Source organism: Chelonoidis abingdonii, chromosome 5, assembly GCF_003597395.2.
Source record: "Chelonoidis abingdonii isolate Lonesome George chromosome 5, CheloAbing_2.0, whole genome shotgun sequence".
Taxonomy (NCBI): Eukaryota; Metazoa; Chordata; order Testudines; family Testudinidae; genus Chelonoidis; species Chelonoidis abingdonii.
The window spans coordinates 28,661,201-28,686,147 of record NC_133773.1 but is presented as its reverse complement, the minus strand read 5'-3'; the positions used below and the strand labels follow the sequence as shown (position 1 = coordinate 28,686,147).

The following is a 24,947-nucleotide window of genomic DNA, read 5'->3' as shown; positions in this document are numbered from 1 at the left end:
GGGCAGTTTCTCCAGTTGTCCACGGCACTCTAAACTTTCTGGCTTGTGGCAGGATGGTGGTGGTATTCCCATTACTTAAACTCATCCCAAGCTTTCCGACTGCTAGGAGAGGTGGTCTCTGTCAGAACTAGATAATTCATGAAATGGATGCTGGGATAGGTTAATATCCACCTGCCCCCATTAGAGAATAGCTCCAGTATAGTCTCTCCTGTTCTCAAAAGGGTAATAGCTAAAACACCAGTGCACACAATTTTAGCCTTGATATTGTAGGTCATTTAAATGTAATTCTTCATGTGGGCAGGGCACTCAGATTGTATTTGCAAGTTTTCCATGAAATAACTGTACAATCAAGTCAACATATGCAATTGCTTTTATCCAAAGCCATATCTCTTTAACAAAAATGTAATGGATGTGTTTGAAAATTTGTGCACACCAAAGCTGTATAATCATTTGTCAGAGTAACTTTATCTTGTGTTCAGGCAGTTCTTCTACCTAGGATTATGTCAGTACTCATAGTTTTAGTTGTGTTTTAGCTAACAAAGGTGTAAGATCTAGTGTAGACCATACACAAACTTTTGTGTATTATCCTCACTAGAAGTTACTATCATATTAATTAACAAACCATACTGCTGGTAAGATCTCTGACCTCTTTTAAAGTTTTTCATGTGGGTTGTGACTAGGTGTGTAAATCTACCAAGGGGATCCTGGTTGGAACAAACCCTTTCATACACTTGGGCTACTGATTACAGAACGTCCATCAAAAATTACACCATACTTTAGCCTTGTTATAATCTGCCCCTAAAGATCATACTTAAAGTGCAGTAATACTGCAAACAGAAGTAGCTGTATAACCCGTAACTGAAAAAGCCTTTACTGCCACCAATATACTTCTCAGAAACTATTCCCTTTACTGATTTAGCAGGGCTTGCCCAGCAGGGGGCTATCATTCTCCATTCATTTCCATGGACACATATCAGAGGAAATACCCTGTGTTTGTCCCGTTTATCTGAAATCACATTTCTAGTGGAGATGGGCTCATGCCACAATATTCGGATATAGATTCTAAACAATTAAATTTTCAGGAGGTTTGGATTTGGGATTTCAGTTCAAGTTCATCTTTAATTTCCATGTTCCAATATTAATTTCTATTGATAAAAATCCCAGAGACTATTCTTCTTCTCCTTGATCCTTGCCATTCACAGTGTTTGAGCAGTGAACGATATGGATGGTCAGATTTCCAGTGTTCTTTGGGTTGAACAGCATTGTGTGCCATTCCTTATTAATACAGGTTCCGCTATAGCAGGGCCAAATTCTTTGCTGATAAATGCAGTCTGTTGAGTTCACACAAAGTCAACTGAGATCAGAATTTTATCACCCTAAAGGGTCAGTTATGCTGAAGTTCAACTTTCTGAAGCATTTTTCATTTTCTGTCCATGATGTTTAACTGATTATATATATTACTGTAGCGCTTGGGGGCCCCAATCACAGATCAGGACCCCATTTTGGTAGATGTTATACAAACACAGAACAAAAAGACAGTCTCTGTCCCAAAGCATTTGCAATCTAAGGCTTGGTCTATACTGGGGTGGGGGGATCGAGCTAAGATACGCAACTTCAGCTACGAGAATAGCGTAGCTGAAGTTGACGTATCTTAGGTCGGCTTACCTCGCGTCCTCACGGCGTGGGGTTGACTGCTGCCGCTCCCCCGTCGACTCCGCTTCCACCTCTCGCCGCAGTGGAATACAGGAGTCGACGGCAGAGCGATCGGTGATCAATCACTTCCCGCTGATCCGGCGGGTAGTGTAGATGTACCCCCCAGGGCCGGCGCTTCCATTAGGCAACCCTAGGCGGTCACCTAGGGTGCCAGGATTCAGGGGGCGGCATTTTGTATGCTCCCCACAGGGCACAAGGGAGCTTCCGGTTCCACTCCCGTTGTGCCGCCAAAGAAAGACCTTCTGCCGATGTGCCGCGGAAAACAGTGGCAGGCAATTGAGCAGCTCAATGACTGCCGCTGTCACCTGCAGCATTTTGGCGGAGGGTCCTTCTTCGGCGGCGCGATGGGAGTGGAACCAGAAGCTCCCACGCGCCTCGTGGGGAGCGCACGAAATGCCACCCCCTGAATTCTGTCTAGGGCGCCAGAAACTCTGGCACCGCTCCTGCGTACCCCAAGACAAGAAACAACAGAGGGACACAGAGAGCCAGGGAGTACAAGGAAACAGTGAGATAATGTCGGTCAGCATGATATGTAGTAGTCTCAGCACACCAACAACTTTCATACATTTTTATTTGATTGGATTGTGTTTTATGGGCTCAATTGTGGTTGGCCCTTTGAGGTTGCACAAAGTGGAAGGAAGGGTTTCCCAGGACCTTCTTTCGTTTTCTGTCCACTCCACACAGGAGCCACTGGTCTGTCAGTGGTGCTAGTCTCCCTATGGAATAGGCCAGGATGAGGCCAAGCCTACCCAGCAGAGCTTGATTATTACAAAATCATGTGCTGCACCATTTCAAAGGGTGGCTGAGCTGCAGCTGTAGTGTGAACTTCATGAGAACCCCAGGAACAGAGTTCTGCTGAGTCAGACATATGTCAACCTGGGATTCCCTGTAACAAGGCCACTCCATCCACCTACTGTTGTCCCCAGTAAAATGATGTGCATTGAAGGCACAGTCCAGCTATCTATGTTTAGTGTAAGGGATTGCAAATGAATTCTATGTAGTAGATCTAGTCTGTCTATAGGCAGATTCAGTCTTTGGGCCCTATGAAGCCCATGACCACAGGTCCTTGTGATTTTGGGGAAATAAAGATGTTTAGCAGTCTGAGCTTTCTTCTTTTTTAAAGTAAGTTTCTAGTCCCATTTCATTATGAAAACTTAAGCTGATACATGCAAATACATCCGTTTGGATGAAACAAGCAGCTGGGCACTTCTACCTATCTACTCACCCATCAACCCGCATAGTTTATATGTGTAACAATGTGGTTAAGTTTGGGGCACGTCTCAGAGAATCGTCTTGATAACTCTCCTGAGAATCCTTAGTTCAGCCCTTTCTCCTAAGACCTATATGAACAGGAGTTGGATAAAGCTGGGGTTGTGGTGAGCAATGGCAAAAACTTGCTTTGAAAGCAATCCCAAAAATGCTAAGGGAGGCTTTGGCTATAGATATCCTGTAAAGTATTGCAGTGCAGCATTTAATCTCTGTTTCATACAGCTTTGCTTGCACTAAACAGAAAGAAGAGATTTAGATGTGCTGCTGGCTTTAGATCAGGCTGTTCTAGCCATCCTGGACTTGTAAGAAGCGTCTGATACAACAGACTGTAAATGTGTCTGTTGAAGGCATGGAGTTGCTGGTGTGTTTGGAACTGCTCTCAGTAGTTTGAGTCATATGTACAAGATAAGAGTTAGTGAGAGCTGATGGACAATTGTGTGTACTCTCTGAGGGTGACATCCAGACCAACTACAGAAAGCTCAAATACTCAAGAGTCTATATGAGTGGACTGTGGAGCAGTTGGGAAGGTAAAATCCACCCCATCACAATCTCCAGTGTTATCCAGATTACTGTGACTAATGTTACAGTTAACATATGTATAGAGATCACAGTCTAAATAAAAGATTCCTCATATATTTGCACTCTGCATTTTTACACATCGTAAATTATAGAAAATTACTAGTTATTTTGTGTTGTCATTCCGTTATTTGGAAAATAATCACATTGGCGTGCATTATGTTTGGGACCAGATTTTAAAAAGTGTCTGCATGAGTTGTGTGCACACAAATCCTAATTTGCATACATATGTACCAATAAACATTTAATTCGGGGTTTGAATGGGCTCACCTGCATGACGTGAGTAGGACATGCACGTTTTTATATGCACAACCAGGGATTTTTGAGTAATGCTGCCTATGTGAATTCTTCCAAGTTCAAACTGAAATGGTTTCAAAAATCTTTTTATGAGATCGGGGTCACATGGACTCCCAGCTTCGGAAGTTTGACTTGGTTCCCATTTGAATGAATCCAGTTTTCCCCTGATGTGATCTTGCTGTAAAGGCATAGTTCAGTTTCAGGTTTGTGACCATTTGTGTGAATTTTCTGGTTTGTCTGACCCTGCAGGGCTCAGCTATGAGGTAACAGAGCTCTGGCTTCAGAAAGATAAATATTTCATTCTAAATTGGGTTATGCTATACTAACTCTAGTCTGAGCCAAAATACTATAGCTGGAGGAATTTCTGAAGGCACTTGAGTGCTGGGCCACACTAATCCAGGTTAGTCAGACAAACACAGGGGTTAGGAAAAAAATTTATTCTGACTTTTCCAGCTGAATCAGACAGTTCAGTTGAAATGACCTCTCCTTTCTCTGAAAAATCAAATAAAATCGTTTCTTTTTAATCACAAGAGATTGGTTGAGTCAGTCAGGGAAGCAGGTGAAATACATAGAAATGACTTTCAGTTTCACTTGCCTCTTGTGATCTTCTCCAACCAGTTATTCTTGAAATTGAAATACACTATGTTTCAGCAGGCCTAACAAAGTTAATAGGGCATCCAGCTAGGATGCAAAAATTCACAACCAATTTTTGCAGAGACAAGATGGGTGAGGTTTTATCTTTTACTGGACCAACTTCTGTTGGTGAGAAAGAGAAGCTTTTGAGCTACATAGAGCTCTTCTTCAGGAGCTCTAATATCTTGGGACTAACACGGCTACAACCATGCAGAATACAACTTCCGCAGATAGTTTATAGACACAGACAGCATTTACATAGCCACCCGAACCCTCAAATACTTCTCATTATTTGGGCAGGAAAATTGAAAATACTCCTCCCCACCAGGCTCATGCTCTTGGTTTGCTGTCTAGCCAGTCCCTGGGAGATAACCAGTGTGACTGGCTCCTGCTTCCAATGACCTAAAAGCAGTAGCAGTGAGTGTGGTTGAAAGGACCTGCGTAAAACAGCCATACACAAAGGGGATGAGAAGGCACATTTAAATTTTGAACTAAATGGGAGTGGTCCTGATCCAAAGCCCATTGAAAGCAGTAGAAAGACTCCCATGGAATTTGGATGAGGTCTTAGTTCAGGGGTCAGCAACAAGTGGTGTGCCGAGTCTTCATTTATTCACTCCAAGGTTTCATGTGCCAGTAATACATTTTAATGTTTTTAGAAGATCTCCTTCTGTAAGTCTATAATATATAACTAAACTATTGTTGTATGTAAAGTAAATAAGGTTTTAAAAATGTTTAAGAAGCTTTATTTAAAATTAAACTAAAATGCAGAGGCCCCTAGACCTGTGGCCAGAACCCGGGCAGTGTGAGTGCCACTGAAAATTAGCTCGCGTGCCACCTTCAGCAACTGTGCCATAGGTTGCCTACCCCTGTTTTAGTTGATGAAGTTAAAATATAATTCAATATTTTCATTTATATGAAAACAAAGAAAAAGCCTAGTTAAAGCTACATTTATAGGCAATGCAACTTTATTGCAGTGAGAAAATTGCAAAAGGTGTACTATTGTCCATAGTATAAACCTACAGTTATGTGTGTACCTGGAGAAAAATGATTAGTATATTGTCCCTTTGCTATGCATTCCAAGGTCTTTACTCCACATTTGGGGTGGGATTTTTAAATGCACTTAAGTGACTTACGAATGCAGGCCCTGAGTTGTGCTTCTAAATCACTGAACTGCTTTTGTAAGGCCTAGTATACACTTAAATATTAAGTTGACTTAGCTATGTTGGTCAGGGATGTGAAAAATCCACATCTATGACCAACATAGCTAGGCCAACCTAATCCCCAGTGCGGATGCAGCTTTGTTGTCAGAAGAATATTTCTATCAGCCTATGAGCCTAGCTAATGTCACTAAGGGAGGTGATGTTCCTACACCAACGGAAAAAAACCTTTTTGTTGGTGTAGGCTGCATCTATCCTATGGGATTATACTGCCATAATTATGGTGCCGAAGGTATACCAGTATAGTCCCCGTATTGAAGACATACCCTAACACTCACTCTTGGTGCTTAGATTGTAGGACAGGTATGGAAATAATTTCTCTGTCAGGGACACAGTTTGAATGCTAAGCAAGGTTCATTTTGAGCATGCTTATGGTTTGAGTCTAACTACCATCTCGTCCCTCTCTCTATTCCTGAATTATATAACTCTGCTGGTGACACTCATGCTATCATTGGCTGGGGGGAAATAATGAAATCACTATCTCAGTTGTGCCATCTATGAAAATAGAAGTAATTGGGAGGACAAATTAATTAATATTTGTTTGTGAGATGATTATGAAGTGGTTGGTTTTTCTTTTTGCAATTGTTACTGTCAAAATGACTGTGCTCTGGTGTACAAGAGATATATCTGTGACTGGTATTAAAGTGAACATTTGCCAAGGCACGACACACTTACAGCACTGTACAAAGGGAACTTGTGGAGTTTCAGATACCACTGTGACCTTTTAGTGCTGACTACTGTAGGTTAGTACCATGAATTGTAGCCCTGGTTGTATCTCAGAGAAGGAGGAAGAGAAGGTAAGACAACCTAATTTCTGTTAAAGATTGTGACATATAGTTTTCCCTTAGGCAATGAGTTTTTCCATTTCATGTTCTCTATTGTTTCTGTTCAAATAATAACATGGATTTGATTAAAATAGTGAAAAAATGCTGGAATATAGTTTCACATTTAATCTTTTCAGTACGTGTTCAGTGATTGTGATTCACAGCCTAGAGCTTTCAGAAACATTTGATGTATTCGTATGTTCAGTAATGTGACAGCGAGAGAGTGAGCCTTGGTTTCTACTTTTAAATTTTGCTCTTCCATAAAACATCAAACAACAAAATGAAGTGTTTACAGGACAATATGCTTGCTAATTCTCTCACAGAGTTATTGTACTTTTAAAAGATGGCACAATTGGTGTGTAACTAACAAGTACATTTATGTATTAGTTTTGTAAGAGTTTGGGTTAAACAGTGGGAGGGGAAGATGGAAAGGAGGCAGTAAACAAATATAACAGGATGGGCTTGAGAGTCCAAATTTAGACACATTTTTATACTTTTCATTAGAATTAGTTTGATTTTGTCTGTGAAAGCTAGCAGCCATTTGAGTTACTAAATGTATTGATGTATACAGTTAATCAGAATTGCTTTAAATAGCTGAGTTAAATACACTGTCAGTGTCTAGGAGCCTTTGGTTTCATTAAAGTGCTGTGCACTGGTTATGCTGGATTTTTTAACATTTCTCCCTTCCCCACCATCAAATGTATTTGGTTCTCTCTTGATTGTCCCTGTGCACATTCATCTTCAAAAAGGCAGAGTCCACAGAAGTACCATATAAGTGTTTCTTGATCAAAAGCAGGAATAATGTCTGTCTGACATTTAGCCCTGGTAGGATAATAGTACAATTGGGTGTTTACACCAAAGGGAAAATTTAATCTAAGCTATGCAATTTGAGTTATGTGACTAGCGTAACTCAAGTCAACATAGCTTAGATCTACTTACCACGAGTTCCACGCTACATGACGTTGATGGGAGATGCTCTCCCATTGATTCCCCTTACTCTTCTCAGTCAGGTGGAGTACAGGAGTCGACAGGAGAGCGATTGACGGTCGATTTAGTGGATCTTGACTAGACCCGCTCAGTTGACCACCGATGCATTAATCACTGCAGCGTCAATTCTCCGGTAAGTGTAGATGAGCCCTTAGTTAACTGTATGTGTAAGATGTATACTGCACTGTATTTGAGAGCAACTCTAAATTTCAAGCAGAATTACATTTTACCTTTTTTCTAAAATGTTGCCAGTCCTTTTTAAAGCCACACCCCTGCCAGTTATTAGCTGCTTTTTGGCACTCTCTCTCCCTTCCTGGATGCTAGGAGGTCAGTGGGTGGGGGGCACTATCCCCATCCTAGTTGGTAGTTGGAATCAGAAGCTGTTCCCACCATCATCCCCCTACCATGTCCCTCACACAACCATTAGAACATTTTTCAGCCGCACTTCATCTTCCCCATGAATCTACTTGGGCTCTAGATCATTCCTCACACCCATCTCCATGATTGTTGGGGAGGCAGAGGAATCTTTGATGGGTCCAAAATCTTCCCTCAACTAATATGTCTGGTGCTGTACCAATGTTGATAATCAGGAAATCAAGCCAGGAGGCTAATTATTGGTCCTTGAGTTCCAAACCAGGCAAGGGGGAACTCTAGCTATAATTAAGTACCTAGACAACCAGTGGATCCCATGATACATCTGGGAGCTCTAAAACACACAGTACATGCAAAAATACACAGAACATTGTACAATGTGAACTCTTGGAGCCAAATCATCAAATCTTGGAGCCAGGTGAAAACCCATTGAAGCCAATTAAATTGTCCCAGAGATGCATCTGGCTCCTGATTTATGGAGTTAATGATGACAAATATGTTTCAGAAAAGACACATTTTTCTCTGGTGTTCTGTTCCTTTTGTCTTATTATGCATCTGCTTACTCTCCCACTCCCCTCCTACAAACCATTTGTGGCAGAGTTGCAATATATGCTGTTGTCCTTGTGCAGCAGCCTCACAGTGCATGCCTCCTATGAAGAAATATTTTTAGGAAAATCACACTATGTAGGAGGTAACCAAAGTTTTATTGAAAAGAATCTGTAATATCTAATCTTTTGATTGATGTCTGCAGAGGAGTTTCTTCTTTTAAGATCTATGAAATGCTGCGTACAGAAGGCACTGACTGATCATTTTCTGCTATAGTTAGGGAACTCTCCCAACAGTAAAACAAAATGTTTCCTCTCTTTAGCAGAGCCAGGTCGTGTACTTTGTGCTCCTTCCTTCAGAATTGAATACCACCATTCCTTGGTTGCAGTCATGATACTCTGTTGAAGGACAAGTTGTTGGCATGAGACAGATACAAACTTTGACCCCTGCTTGAATTAGGAGAACTGTTTTTGTGGGGCATGTAAATAATTTAAGTAGCAGTGAACTCGCAGGGCTAGTCTTAAGCCCTGCTTGCTCAAAGGTCAGCTGGGGAATGTGTGCTATCTTCTTGTGTCTCACCTGGCATCAAAAATTCTAAACATTAGAGCAGGAAAAGACCTAAATCCTCTACCCAGGGTGCTGAAACCTTTTGGAGTGTGCACCACATTATCTTGCAAAGATTGGATCACAGCCCATGTCCCTCCCATTCACAACCTTTTGACAGCCTGGTACTGTAATATCAGGTAGTAATCAGTGCCATGTGCTCTAAAAATACATAGGAAGAGACAGTCCGTGCCCTGAAGAGTTTACAATCTAAAATGTCAAAAATAAACAAAGGAAAGGGGTAGGAAAGGCCACAACATACATATCTGAGGGGTTTATTTATTTATTTATTTTAATTTAACCCTCACTGCTTTTTCTCTACCTAATTGTTTTTATCTATGTAATCTTTGCCTTTATTATCTTTGTTCATTTATTGACAACCCCACCTTTTATTAAGATGTCTATACAAGTAAATTGACCCTTATTTATCCACTCCCCCCAACCCCCCCCCCCCAAAAAAAACCAAACAAAAACCCAACCTTTAGTTAACTACTGTGAGGAAGGTTAAGGAGCTATCTCCAGTGCTCATTTGCAAAAGGCCAGTGCTGAGAGTTGTTCCTGGTGAACTGCAGGCTGTCAGCAGTCTTGTTCTACAAAGTGTGATCCATCTGCTCTCTGCTGCCTCTGCCTTCCCTTGTTGTAGGCCATCCCTGGATGTGGAAACTCTTGTCCAGCATTGTCTGGAGTCTCAGGGTATGTCTACACTACGAAATAGGGTCAATTTTATATAAGTTGATTTTTTTTAGAATTGATTTTATGCAGTCTATTGAGTATGTCCACAGTAAGCACATTAAGTTGGTGGACTGCGTCCTCACTACCGCGGCTAGCATCGTCTTAGAGTGGTGCACTGTGGGTAGCTATCCCACAGTTCCCGCAGTCTCCGCTGCCCATGGGAATTCTGGGTTAAGCTATCAATGCCTGATGGGGCAAAAACTTTGTCGCAGGTGGTTTTGGGTACATGTCGTCAGGCCCCTCTCCCCCTTCCGTGAAAGCAATGACAGACAATTGTTTTGAGCCTTTTTTTCCGGGGTCCCATCCACCGGACCCGCTCAGCCTGCTGCCTGCCTGAATGATCGGAACCCCAGGCAGACAGCAGGAGGAGCCCCAGACCAGCAGCGGGGGCTCCGTCTGCCAGCTCCTGCCAGCCGAGGTCCTGCTCAGCCCCACTCAGCTGGCAGACCTCGGTGAGGTCGATCAGGGCTGCCTGGACAGACATGGCTATCGTCCTCTTAGAGCATCGAATGGGAGTGACCCCAGGTCATTCTCTTCAAGTTTTGTTTCATGGAGATTCAATCCTGCCTGGAATATCATGTGGCTGGAGGCTTCTGCCTCAGGCTGCTCTCCCAGTCAGCAGCACCGTGTGGTCGCACCTACCTCCCATGGCTCATGAAGCCCGGACAGTAGTAAGGAGCAGTTCAACTTGTGGAATGACAAATCCAGAATGAAGGATTGCACTCTATGGGCCATGTTAAGATTATTTCAGAGTCCTAGATAGCATTTAGTCCCTATAAAAGGCTTCATGAAAAATTTCCCCCACCCCTAAGAAAAATGTTAATTTATGAGAGCAGCTGAAAGGGTAAGGAACCCGGGGCTATAACTTAGAAAGACTTCATATTATCTAACTCATAATTGATATAATTCAAAGTAAAATTTTACAGCACCGTCTGTTTTAAGACTAAAAATGAAGGAGGGGAGTCAGAAAAAGGTACAGTGACCTGTTTCGAATCGGGGATGTTTCGTGTGTTAGGAGAACGTGATCACCACTACACTAAGGGACTTTCGCATGTTAGGTGAACGTGATAACCAGTAGACTACAGGGCTTCTCTTTTTTTGCTACAGACTTTGCCGAATGCACAGGAATATTTTCTCTAGCTACAGAAGCTACCTAATGCAATGTCTATATCTTTGGCCTTCCTGCTCACAAAGCGGTCATGCCCCCGCCCAAAGCTGACACAGCGTGGAGTGCATGTGAGACAGCGACCTGGCTCGGGCAGGATTATTAGCGAGACATGATACTTTTGCCATTAAGCAAACACAGCAATTCTTTCCTGGCCTCTGCTACTGACTGTCTCCATGCATTACTCTGTGCCCTATCAATGTGGACGAACTGCATGAGCTCGGAAAACATGACATCACAGGTGCGTTTTTTTTCACCTTCTAATCTGCGATAACTTCAGGGACGGAGATGATAGGGGGACTGTAGAAACATTCTGGGGGAACTGCATGGTCACCTGTGCTGCTGAGTTCGCCACGTTGGCCAAACAGGAAATGAAATTCAAAAGTTACTAGGGGTTCTCCTGTGTACCTGGCTAGTGCATCTAAGTTCAAAGTGCTGTCCAGAGCGGTCACAATGGAGTACTCTGGGATAACTCCTGGAGGCCAATAATGTCAAATTGCATCCACATTACCCCAAATTTGACCCGGCAATGTCGATTTCAGCGCTAATCCCCTCACCGGGGAGGAGTACAGAAATTGATTTTAAGAGCCCTTTAAGTCGACAAAAAAGGCTTTGTCGTGTGGACGGGTGCAGGGTTAAATCGATCTAACGCTGCTAAATTCAACCTAAACTCATAGTGCAGACCAGAGCTCAGAATCTTGAGGCTGGGGATAGTTAAGGGAACCTGCTTAGGACGTGTCTCTCCCCTCACTGCTTCCTATCACTCTCCAGCCACCTTCCCAGTAGAGCAGTTTCCTTTCTGTAGGCCATTTCTAAAAAGGTGGAGATAGGACTTCTTCCATTTCCCTTCAGAGATTATTTCTGCAGTCTTATAGACCTCACTTTCCTTGATCAATTAGTGTTTGTTTTTCCAGGTTTCCTGCAAACAGGCAAGAGAGAGTTATCACCAGAATGAAAGCATATTAAAGGTTTTCTGGGGGAAAAAGTCTGGCGACTGGATTGATTAGTATTTATACAATCCACAGCACCTTTCATCCAAAGGAACCCAAGGTACTTTGCAAACTTTAAGCCTCTAAACACACCCATCAAGCAATATCACTTGATATGCCCAGAGCTTAAACCATATGCCAAGATTTTCAAAAGTGGCTAGTGATTTGAGGTGCCTCTGTTTTCAAGTTTCCCATTCAAGACACCTTGGGAAGGCCTGATTTTCAGAGGATGGGTGCTCAACACTTTCTGAAAGCCAGACCCTCTTTTAGGTGCTGTCAGTTGAGCACCCAGCAATTTAAAGCAGACAAAATCACTAGCTGGTGTTACCAGTCTTGGTCAGGATGTGTCCTGACAGGTTTCTGTATGCTTCCTCATTTATGCTTTCTCCTGATATGTTAATTCTTTTACCCATTCTCCTTGAATGCCACTTAATTTACAGTGTTTATTATGTTTGACGGGTTGATGGCTTCAAATTTATTATTCCAATTGCTCAAATTGTAGTAAGGGGATTGCTCTGCCCTTGCAACAGGAAAGACAACTTCTGGAAAACCAATAGCTCCTGTCTTGCTTTATAAGTAAGGCTATTATTTAGTCATGGAGGTCACAGCAGTCACGGATTCTGTAACTTCTAGGGCTTCAGGAGGAGGAAGCGGGACTGTGGGCCCTGACTTTCAACTAGAACCAGGACCTGGCAGCCCCAGCCCCACGGCTTGCGCCGGGCCCTGCAGGCGGGGCTGTGCACTCCCCAGCCCTGTGGCTTGCGCCGGGCCCTGCAGGTGGGGCCGTGCACACCCCAGCCCTGTGGCTTGTGCCGAGCCCTGCAGGCGGTGCCATGCACACCCCAGTTCTGTGGCTTGCGCCGGGCCCTTCAGGCAGGGCTGCGTACTCCAGCCCCGCGGCTTCTGCTGGGGCCCACACCCGGGGCCGCACGCCCCAGCCCTGTGGCATGCAAGGCTTGGCGGGGGCTGCAGCCAGGACTGCGCGCCTCCGCCCCACGGTGTCCCGGGCTTGGTGGGAGCTGCAGCCGGGGCTGCATGTCCCAGCCTCGCGGCTTTTACCAGGGGCTGCAGCTGGGGCTGTGTGCCCCTGCCCAACAGCTGCACCGGAGGCCATGTGATCCCCGTGGCTGCACCCCCCATTCTGGCCACTGGAGCTGGGGCTGAGCTCAGCTTGACAGTCCCCACCCCCATGGGACTACATTCTTCTTCCCTACCTAGCCCTGCCTCCCCTCCCCCCTCTAGGTTACAGGCTCCGTGACAGGTCACAGGCTCCGTGAATTTTTGTTTATGTCCTGTGACCTGTTCATGATTTTTACTAAAAATAACTGATAGAATCTTAGCCTTATTTATAAGCAGTGCACTATTGATGATATCTGTGGTTCATAAATGTCAAAAAGGACGTCTAGACTCTTCGCAACCTATTCTCTCCTTTCTTTTGCCTCGTTAACTGCCTCGATGTTTCTCATGCTGGTGGTGGCTGCCATTGCTACCTCTTATGTTCCAGTTGTGAAGCTACACAAAGCACTTCCTGTGAGCCAGTGTTATGGACAAGGAACAGGACAGTGGGAAGAACCTGGGATGGAGTCAGAACATAAGGACGAGTGGGCCTTGGTTACATTGCATTGTCATTAAACAAATGTTTATTTTGTACTTTTTGTCTGGGCTTTAAAGTAGAAACTGGGAATTCACTATAGAAGAGGGAAGCTGAAGAACCTAGGTTTTGCATCATAGTGATGGAATATATTTTTTGACTTTGGGTTATTTTGGAAACATTTATGTTAATAAATTAGCTCACAGTAAGAACATAATTGAACTGAAGCACAAAGATGGAGTTTGAGGAACCTAATGATGGGATGGGATTCTTGTGGGGTCACCTTGAGCTATGAGAGGGTGCTCCAGGAAGGCCTGCTCTGTTACACTGACAGAAAGCGGGATTAGCCACATGTAAGTTCCCGCTGCCTGCAGGTAACTCTTGTTGTGCACAAGGAGAAGGAGATGCAGTGGGGCCAAGCTGCAGCCACACTGAATTGTGTGTGGTTTCAGGGATCGAACACGTGCTTGTAAGAGCTCTGCTTTAATCTCAGTCCAGTTCCAACTGGCTGTACCTAGCAATAAGAGCATCACAGCACCTTGTCCAGACTCCTCCTCTGGGAAGTTCAGCTTTTTTAAAGGCACAACCTCCAATTCCAGAAAGGGAAGTTTTACAGCAGCTCCAGCCTACCTTTATCCCCAGCTGGCTGTCCAGGCACAGCCTGAAATTTGAAGAGTTGGTATTGTGAGGGACCCTGGATCCTCATTTCCTTCCCAACCTCCTACAATAGACAGGGGAGAGCCACTCCCTCATCCATCCACCTGCACAACAGTTAGGAGGAACTGCCAGCAGTTAGGGGAGACCTGTCTATCTCAAGAGACAGAGGGTATCCCAAGACACACCACATAGCCAGAAGGCACTTGATCACTCTGCTGCCCACACTGTTTCCAGCAGAGGATGAAGGATTACCTACCATCATCGTTGCTGTGAGGAACAGCTGGAGTTTCTCTGTGGGACCTCCATAAAAGAGGGAAATGTGGTGCTCTGAGAGCAGTGCATGAATATTTTTTTGGGAGGAGGCGTCAGAATGTTCCCCCCGCACCCTTCGAGAAATGTCAGGTGTCAGTGGACCTTAGATACTCTTGTGGGGAACAACTTGCAGAAATGTTGACAGCACACTGCTGATTTTATGGATGGAAACCCAAACCTTTGCATCTTATGGGCCAAATACTTAGTTGGCTTCAGCTCTGCATCTAATTTGTATTCATAAGTTTTGGATGCAGTGATCGTATTTGCATACACACATTGCATATTTAGGCATCCAGCTATTTGACTGGCACACACAAATCAATGCCTGTTTTATATATCCATGCATGATAATTATATATGGAAAATATAAAACAACTTTTTGAAAATTTGACCCTTAATATTTGTGGGATCATCAAAGTTAAATGTGGCATCTTAGTTCTGTGGTAATACTACATGATAATAACAATACACAGTAATAATACTCAACAAACACAACTGAGTTAGAGGGGTATAAACCTACTGCAAGATATGGATTAGGTCCAAGATTTGAGCCACTGTCATATGTCACAGATCACAAGACATCTGTTAATGTTTTGGTCATGCCGTTTTATCATTAATTCATAGCGTCTAGTTTTAGTAGGTGCTGGGCCAATTTCATCCTTGCTGAACACCCACTCAAGTTAAAGGAGATGGCCTAAATCAATCCCTGGTCTATCTTGTAAAGAATATTTGGTGGATTGTTTTCCTTTTCCGTCTTTAATTTGGTGAGTTTTAGTGCTGATGTGAGTGAGTTGCAATGTCCCTTGCATAGCTGGCATGGTCTGAGCAGATGCTATGCAAAGATCTTTACTGCACCTCAGTGCAGCATCCTTGCTCTTCCAACCCAGCCCTGGGGGCCTATCTGGTGCTACCAGTTCTGTGGTGGGTTTGGAATGTGGTCAGATGTCCACAAGAGGTTGGCTGCTCTTTTTAACTACACATGTCTGGAAGTTTTAGCATCTCCTGTTTCAATAAGGGAGTGCTTAACGTATTTGCAGCAGCAAACTAGACACCGGAAGATGGGACTGGTATTGTGAGATGGTGCTTTAGCTTGGTGATAAGCAGCCAGGGGATGACAGCCCCATCTTGCCCTGATGTTAAAGCTGTACATTACTGTCTGTGATGTTTGGGGAGAGGATGATTATTTTTGTAATTAACAGGATAGTCTTTCTATCTGTTTCTTCTTGTCTCTCTCTTTTAGTCCACAACAGTAATCATCCCTGTTTATTCCCAACACAGTGCTTTATAAGTCATCTTAGCAAATGGCTGAAAATAGCCTCTGGCAGTGAATAATAATGACCAATATACTCTCTATTATTATTATTATTTTATTTTTCCTCTGTAGAGTTCAGCTGGCTAGGGCAGGTTGAGCTGTATGCTCTCCTTGCTAACGTCCCCCTCAGAACAGCGTTTGGTTTGCTGCTTAATGCTGCTCTCCTAATGCAGTCTCACGTGGATCCATAAACGACACAATGAGGACTTGAATATTCCCAGCCTTGTTCAGGCTCAGTCACCCGTGCTTTAGTACAGAAGTCGCTACCTGCAGGGGAGCAGGCTGCAGCTGGTCTCCTCTGAACCCAGCAGCTTTTGCTTCTGTTTTTATTTTAATTTCAATTTAAAGCAAGGGAAGAAGGAAAGGAAGAGAAGGGGGGAAAGACATATCATGTGCTCTAGCATAGGCAGTCGCAGCAGCAGCAGCAAGAGCAGCAAGTCATTAAGTCAGACTGCACCATTTTATTCTCACCCTGCATAGAGGTGATGCTGGAAACTGGAAGGAGCTGTCCACCCTTTTCTCCACTTGATGGTTACACAGAGGTGGCTTCTTCCTGGCTCTAGTCAGAAGAGACAGTCTGTCTGGAGGAGTCCCAAAACACCTTCCTAATTTGGTGATGTGTGTCTAAAGGATGGATTTTTTTCAGCTGATCTGAAGCTTGTCTTCACTGACGACCACAGCAAATGTGAAGTAGTTTCAGGCTCGTATTAGGAGATCACCTGACTGCTATCTGCATGTGTGTGTATGTGTAGATGTGTGTGTGGCTTTGATTTAGAACGTGTTTATATTGTGCTGACTTATGAGTGCTGCAGAGGCTGGAGCAGAGCTGTGACCTATCACAAGATGCTGAAGGAGGAAGAGTGGATTATACTGTGAAGTTTTGGCTCATCGGCAGGGTCACTGCGAACCTCCCCGCCCCACAAATTGTCTGGATATCCGTCTGGTGGATATTGATGCCTTGGAGCTGGTGTTTCCCTTTCCAAAATGGCTCATGCTGCTGCGTCTATTAAAAAAGTTCGGGAGGCCGAACTCGATGAGAGGGAGAGAAATCTCGAGAAGGAGAGGAAAAAGCAGCGGAAAATCCCCAGGGAGCGGGTAGATCGGAAACGCAAGGTATGAGGAATAATTCCCACCCACACCCTTGCCTCTCTATGCAGGGCATGGACACAGGTGTCCGCAGCAGCACTTGTAATACTCTCTCCTTCGCCTTTCTCCTTTTTTGGCATCCTATTCCCCATTTGCCTCCTTCCCCACTGTTTCTGCACTCAGACTGCACCTAGGTTAGCTGCAATGAGATGAAAGTGCTACCAGACATGGCAGCCCATAGCCACATAGATACATGCAGTAAAGATGGCCAGGGGTGCAAATATTGCCTTCCTTTCTCAATCCCCCAAAGACCTGGAGCTCTGTTTCATCATTCAGGGACCAGGTGTTTCATGTCTCCAGCTGATCTGAAGCAGTTGTCAGGGAGGGGACGGGTGTTGATTTGGTGCTTTGCAGTATTAAGGTGCATTTTGTGCTTGGTGATATCCCTTCCCCCCTTTTCCTTCCTATTTTCAATCCACGCCTCTTGAATTATTAGCATATAGCCTCTCCATCAAAGCTGAATGCTACATACAGACTCTGTTCCAGTGCTGAATCTGTAGGCTGAGTTGTTGTTCAGTCAGGTATCAGTAACTAATACTGTGTTTCAAGCTGTAATTCAGTATATTTATGCTGTATACTGCAGGTGAATTTTTTTAGCTTTGGTTTAAAACACAAGTCTGCAGTCTGTCATTTTCTCTTCTGCTGCTAATGAACATTCTTGATTCTCTGTGGGAAATAGCTTTGGCTACTTTTATTTCTGATTTTGGAAGGTTTCCATCAATTCCTAATTAGATACTGCTATTCTTAAAAATGGTATTAGAAATGAGGAGCTAGTCTTAACTGATTACATCCCCCCTTCCCGCCCCCCCAGCTAGCAACCCAGAATAAAAGATACAGGTACGTGATTTATTTGCCAGATCATTTTATAGTTTCCAACAAAGATGCAACATTTTACCAGTGTGAGGAAAAAATAGCAAGAATTGAGGTTTATGTACCTTAACGAGCTGTTGTTAAAGATGCCTTTAGGACTAAATTGCACTGAGGATGCACCTGCTGTCAGTCTTTTCTTGACCATTACTCTTTTCCTGCCATATCAGAAATCTCTAGCTTATTGTTGTGTGCATTTTAACATATTTCTGACATTACCTTTTGATCCATTCCTAAATAAATTGCTTACTGCATAGTACCCAAGATGGATAATTTTCTCCCTTTCTTTTTGTATTGCATTTTATGTATATTCTCCTGAAACCCACAGGTTTGTCAGTAAAAGGCAAAAAAAATAGGATCTTGCAGTACTGCATTTTGATTTACAGCTCCTTTTAGCAACCCTTTGCAGTTCGAAACCCATCTATTCCAGTGGCCTACCTGAGAACTTCAGAATTCATCTTATTTCCATATCATTAAATAGTGGGATGATTTTTTTCTGACTGCCTGCATTAAAATAAATAAATAAAATTAGTAGGCTGCTTGATACCTTATGGGAACACTGATATGTTCTATCTAGATTTTAAAAGGCTTTGTTTAAAGAGTTCATTAAGTTACATTAAAATGCTTTTTCTCAGAGCAGGAATGTCATTTCTAATATATGTAGTGTTTGGATGCCTGGAACAGAGCTGCTTGGGGCAGACTGTGATTACTTCACTAATCCCCTAAATGGGACATTCAGCATAAGGTATTTTTTATGATTACATTTTTGATTGTGGAAATTCCCGAAAAATAGCATTCCTCCTCTGCTGGGGTGTGTGTGTATGTTTGTCCTTGTTGGAGGGCCTTCACATGTATACCCATTGCTCACACGCACTCATGCACGTACATGGCCAGAACATCGGTTATTTTCACTGATTTGCCTTTCCAAAAGCTTTCCCTGGTTTGTACATTTGTTTGTTTCAGACATGGTTACTATGACCTTAATTAAAGCTGGACAGAATTAAAGCTGACCTTCGTGGCATATCCTTTCCCAGAGTGCTGCATAACCCTGATTGGAACCAGGCAGGCGCAGGCTCCGTGTATTTGTAACACGGTAATAGAGTTGGTTGATCAGATTTTCATTTCTCAGAAGCAGCAGTAGGTCATTGCTTGGGAAATACCAAGCTGCTGTTTGCTTTTGTTCCTTGTTAATATTCATCCACTGACCTCACTTCTGTCTCCCTTTTACTGCAGCTGCAAACTCGCTGTTACATAAGTAGCTGCTTAGGATGCACAACAAACTTGTGTTCAAATGGAGTGGGTTTGGCTTAGATTAACAAATATCTTTTTCTTTTTGTGTGAGATACATAATGGCAGAAGCATGATGTGTTATGCTGTGTGTATATGATGTATGATATATAATAGATATGTATGCATTTAAATTGACGAAGGAATACAAATCCCTCTACTGCAAAATGATGAGCACGTCCTGCCATGTGATGAGCCCCCTCAGTTCCCTTCACTGGGAGATGAAAGCCATCAGCATATTGCAGGTCAGGCCAACAATGGCTACAAATAAACGAGTGGTGCTTGATTACTCTCTAGCATCTGGTGCTCTAGTAAGGCGAGGGATACTGTTCTAGCTTCACTATCTATTTAAATTCCATTTTGTCGGGTTGGCTGGATTTTGAGTACAACGGGGTCCATTTTATTTGTGGAATCAGTAGTGGGAGGGAGAATATGATGATAATGAGGTGTTGGGAACTCTGTCTCAAATATCTCCTTTAAAGATCTGTTGTATACTGTGTATGTGGGCAGCACTCTATTGGCCCAAACGGGAATTTCTCTTACTTTCTCACTGGCTCTGAAGCTTCCTAATTTTGCCAAAGGAGCAGGATAAGGTTGACTAATTTAGCCCTCCCCTGCTACCAGGACATGGGTTCTTTACTTCTTTACTGTACTTCCCATATCTTCCAGGATACTGCAAGGTATGTGGTGTTTGCTGCTTTACTCTGTCCATAGCCTTTTTATTTTTGGTGGGGGTGGGGAGGAAGGGAGGTGTGTTGCATCCTGCTCCTCCTCTTCTCATGAATAGTGGTTGTGCCTGTTACTGCTTATAAGTTTCCCTAGTAGCAACTGTGTAAAATATCAATCTTCTCAGTTTCACCAGTGTTTACAGGGTTATGAATAGCAGCAGTGAAACCAACCAGAATCATCTTAGCTTCACTATTGCTGTAGCTTGACATAGATGTGAACAATAGCAGAGTTCTGGAATTATCTGCCTGCAGAGTCAGGAAGATGATATTGTATCAGTGTTCATACTTCCTCTAGTGCAGTTCTTGTTTGAAGGCTTTCTTCACAACCATTGAGCTAGAATGTTAATTTTGAAGAAATTGAAGCTTTTAAATCTTTAGAAATTGATGGGCTAGCCCCCATCTCCGCTCATTGGAAGAAAGCTCCCATTTACCACTCTCAAACAAATGAAAAGATTCCCCCCACCCCGCCCCGAATCTACTGTTGTGCATTCTGCTTATCAGTTCTGGGCCTGATTCTCTTCTCAGTTATACCAGTTTTACCCTGGTTTAGCTGCAATGACTCTCAGATTTACTCTTGCTTTACAGTAATGAAACTGAGATAATCAAATTTCTCAGGGTCTGTCTCTATATAAAAAGAGTAGATTCCAATTCTGCTCTCCTTGTAGTCATATGGAAGCTTTTCAGTTTTATATATACAATGCTTATGTATAATATAATCACAGATATTGGTATATGCAAATACAGTATAAAATATACATAGGCAAACATGAAAAAGACAACACACAATAGAGTGTGTGGTTATATTGGATACCTAAATGTCTCAGGTGCATTAAAAAAAAGCTCAAAACTATAACAGGTAATATCTGTTATTGAACCAACTTCTCATGGTGAGAGAGACAAGCTTTTGACACAGCTACAGTGTCTAAATCCTATTTTTAGAGGTGTCTTAGTCCCTTAACATCCTAAGTCCCATTCACTTTCAATAAGACTTAGGGCTAGTCTACACTGGCAATGCTAAAGCGCTTGTGTAGTCACAGCAGAGCGCTGGGAAACAGCTCTTCCAGTGCTCTAAAAAACCACCTCCATGAGAGGCGTAGCTCCGAGCGCTGGGAGCATGGCTCCCAGTGTTGTAAAGCACCAGTTTAGACAGTGCACAGCGCTGAAACTTGCTGTACTCAGGGGGATGTTTTTTCACACCTCTGAGCGAGAAAGTTGCAGCGCTGTAAAGTGCCAATGTAGGCAAGTCTTTATTTGAAGTGTTTATAGTATTGTGCCTTTCATCCAAAGTTCTCAAAGAATCTGCAATCATTAAGGCTGTGTCTACACTGCTCTACCATTTGGACTATAGGGGTGTGAATAGCCGTGTGCACCAAATTCCTATACTGCGTCTCCACTGTCTGGGCACTGCAGGCGTGAACAAAAAGGTTCCCAGTTTGCATTAATATTGTTCTGTTTGAAAAGGATTAAGTCATGTGAACTAGGAACCTTTTAGTTTGCACCCGCAGTGTCCATCCTAGGGAGTTACAGTGCAGCACTTTGTACTAACTGCTGCTCACACTCCTATAGTTTAAATTGCACAGCAGTACGTGTAGACAAGCCCGAAGCCTCACAGTGCTTTTGCAAGATAGGTGAATCTGATCCCCATTTTATAGAAGGCAATCTGTCCCTAGTATTAACCGCTACACATTGCTCAGCCATCTGTCTCGTTCACATTCCCCTGCCCATTTATAATGCATTTGAAGGCATTCAGAACCTCCTGCTTTCTCACATTCCAAGCAGTTCTATTTTTCCATAAGTGTTGTCTGAAGTAGCTTTCCTTGTGCCAAACTGTTGGAAGGGGAAATGAAACAGAAGTATCTCAGTGGTCCTGTCTGCTACTGCCTTCAATACCCTAAGGGTATGGCTACACTTGAAACTTCAAAGCTCTGCCATGGCAGCGCTTTGAAGTGCAAGTGTGGTTGCAGCGCCAGTGCTGGGAGAGAGCTCTCCCAGTGCTGCACGTACTCCACATCCTCTATGGGTGTAGCTTGCAGCACTGGGAGCCGTGCTCCCAGCGCTGCAGCACTGTTTACACTGAGGCTTTACAGCGCTGTATCTTGCAGCGCTCAGGGGGGTGTTTTTTTCACACCCCTGAGCGCGAAAGTTGCAGCACTGTAAAGTGCCAGTGTAGCCATGGCCTAAGGGATGTAAAAACTCGCATTCCACTGCTGCTAGCCAATACACACAGAAGGACAAAGACAGCGGTAGAGTCAAAGTTCTGCTGCTGTCAGCTAACTTCAGAAGATGTGTGCGTGCAGCAGAATTTAGCACCAGGTAGGCAGTCATAGTCTCCTGAATATTTGCTGAAGACAGTGGCCTTGAATTTCCTAGCATTCGCTGCTTTCCCTCAATATCAAGGAGTAAAGAACACGCTTTCCCATCATTAAGCTCCTAGCATGGTGCAGTTTTCGAAACTGAAGAGAGAAATCATGTTTCATGAAAAGAATGTGACCGGAGGTTTTGGAAGGTAATGCACTTATCGAACGCTATGCTTAGAAAATCATGGTTCTTCTTCGAGAGATGGTCCCTATTGAATTCTATTGAGGGTTATGCGCATGCTCCTGAAGCCAGAGCTTTTCAAAGTAGTAGTGTCTGTTGGTCCTTGCATGTGCCTTTGCCTTTGTGGTTTCGCCTGAGACGGTAAAGGGTGGGGCGAACTGACCATATCTTCAGTTCTTTCTCACTGCTCCATGGTCTGAGTCAGAGCTGCTGGTTGTTTTCGTCCGAGGTGACACACTTTCCAAACTTCCCAGACAAACTTTTTATTTTATACGTAATTGGGATTTTACTGATTTTGTAGTTTTCATAATAATTTGTGTAGGGTTAAAGATTTTGCAACACCACTTTGGTGATTTTTCGCCAATCTACTATCCCCTCGCCCTGCACCTGTGTCTGGGTCTGGATTATGCCGAAGATGCTGGAATTCAAAGTCTGCCTTGCCTACCCTTAATATTATTTTGAGGTTTAGGAACTCGCTGGGCCAGGAAAATGGTAACTTGTCATGTGGTGTAGGCTTCATCCTCAAAATGGTCAGGAAGTAGTTCAGTCTCTTTGGAAAGGGCCTACATTGCCTGCCTTTACTGTAAGAGTGTGCATGGCAGTGGGAGAGTGCTCAATTAATGAATTTCCCAGCATTCTCGGAAAGGGAAGAGAGATTCAGAATGAGATGGCAGCCTGGGGGAGAAATATACTTCAGAGAGAGATCTGGGGATAGGGCTTTCCTCCTTGTTCCTCAGGGTCTTGGCTCGTGTAAGAAAGATGTTTATTGCCTTTCACGCAGTTCAGTAAGCTGCTTTGTTGTTTAGGACATATGTTTAGCTCTGGAAAGGGAAGTGACTTTTCATCATTTTCAGCAAAACACAGTTCCCACATGTCTGAACCTTTCTCCAGCACCAGGGTCCTCGTTGGACTAACCCTGTTTGAGCTGGTCTGTTGTGGCATTTACTCTGTGTATTTTTCCTCCAGATCAGTGACTGTCTCTTCTATGTGTCAGTGTTCAGTTGATGACCACAACAAACTTCCTTTCTATTCCATAGGATTCCAAGGGGTTCATCTGCTTTTTCGTCAGCAGGAAAAAGCTTTTGGTGTTTAATACTTGGTCAAAAAAATAGTAATACCTTTTCTTTAGATGGCACCATGCCTTAAGGCCTTTGAGCTCATAACTATTTATTATATACTACTTGTTATTGACTTAGTATCTCCAATGTATAGGGCATATTATTGCCATATAGGAGAGCAACAAAATTAGGCAGACCAAACATAAATAGCTAAGTTTCAGGTAAGAGAAAGGGAGGAGACAGTGTCAGATAGGAAATCTAAGTTGAAAAACTAAGTGAAAAACATCAGCATCATCCTGAAAAAAGGAAACAAGGCCCAATACACTATAGAAATGGCATAAAATCAGGTTGGGAGAATCAGACTGACCTTTTCTGTACCCCCTAAACTATATAAAATACAATAAAATAAAAAAAACAATAAAGTATTGGGCTTTGTCTGAGAGGATGCTGTGTGTATATAATAGACAATTAAGGAACACACAGTGGCTATCTGTGTTTAAATGTACAATAAAGTCCAGTAGTAGTATTGTTTTATACTAGTTTTTTCCATGAGAATTTCATATTGTCTTTAACAGTTAAACTAGGAACAATACACACAACATCAAGAAATAATAAAAGCCAAGGAATGTAGTTAAGGCTGACGATTACTAATTCCCTTGACTATGAAGGAAAAGGAAGCAATTTCCACTTCCGTTTGGAATTTCCTGGCCTTTTTATTAGCTTTTTATTGGGTTACAGTCCAACCATAACAATATTTATATGCAGTTTTAAATTTTAATTTCCTTGGCTATTTTTAAAGATAAATTTCATTCTATTGTGATAGAAACCTAAATATATGTAGACAGTTTTTTCAAGATACATATCTATCCAAGTGAACTACTGGTCTCTTGGATAAATATGCATTTATGCATCTTTTAAAATTAAATTACTACATATTCAGTCTCTATCAGAAAGTTTTGTGGCAGTGTGAAAGTTTGCAATACACTGGACACTCTATTCAATAATAAAATCAGGGCCCTGCTATTGAATCCAGGCCTGCCAGGTTCTTAGGCGAAAACCTTAGCCGCTATGCCAGGGCAATGCACTGAACTGGAGCTCCTGACCAACAGCCTTACAGCTAAAAGCCTTAATGTCCACAGCAGCCACATCCCAGCCCCTGATTGGAGGGACAGGCAGCACTGTCATTGGTACCTGAACTATATAAAGACCCCAGCAGGAAGAGGAAGCTGTCTGAGCAACAGGCCAGTACTGCTAGTTGCTCCTCAGATGGCTATGCCTTCCTTTTGGGGCTACTTATGACCCTCCCTTGTTGCATTGCTGCCTCGTCTGACCCTGCCTTGCACCCAGCTCACTGACCCAGCCTATTGGATTGGATCTTTTGGCTATTGAAACCTTGGTAGAACTCAGACCCCTGCCCTGGACTGCCTCTGATGTGGACAGAACTGCCTGCTACCCGCGCACATGAGAGTACTGCTCTAGATTGTCCCCTAGCCTGCCTCGGTCACTAGTTATTACAAATGTCTAGATT

General features: G+C 43.2%; 1 protein-coding gene across 14 annotated transcripts in view; it reads left to right on the top strand.

Moving 5' to 3' along the window:
- Positions 1–24,947, top strand: part of ANK2 (ankyrin 2) — a 638,506-nt gene that overhangs the window by 302,024 nt on the left and 311,535 nt on the right. Inside the window, exon 1 of one of the 14 annotated variants that reach the window (XM_075066170.1) lies at positions 16,053–16,908. The exons of 11 other annotated variants lie outside the window; for them this stretch is intronic. In XM_075066170.1, coding sequence (XP_074922271.1) covers positions 16,780–16,908 — 129 coding nt within the window. In that variant the 5' untranslated portion in view covers positions 16,053–16,779. Of the gene's footprint in view, positions 1–16,052; positions 16,909–24,947 lie in introns of those variants that run through there. 2 more of the 14 variants (XM_075066176.1, XM_075066177.1) reach the window with 2 other exon arrangements.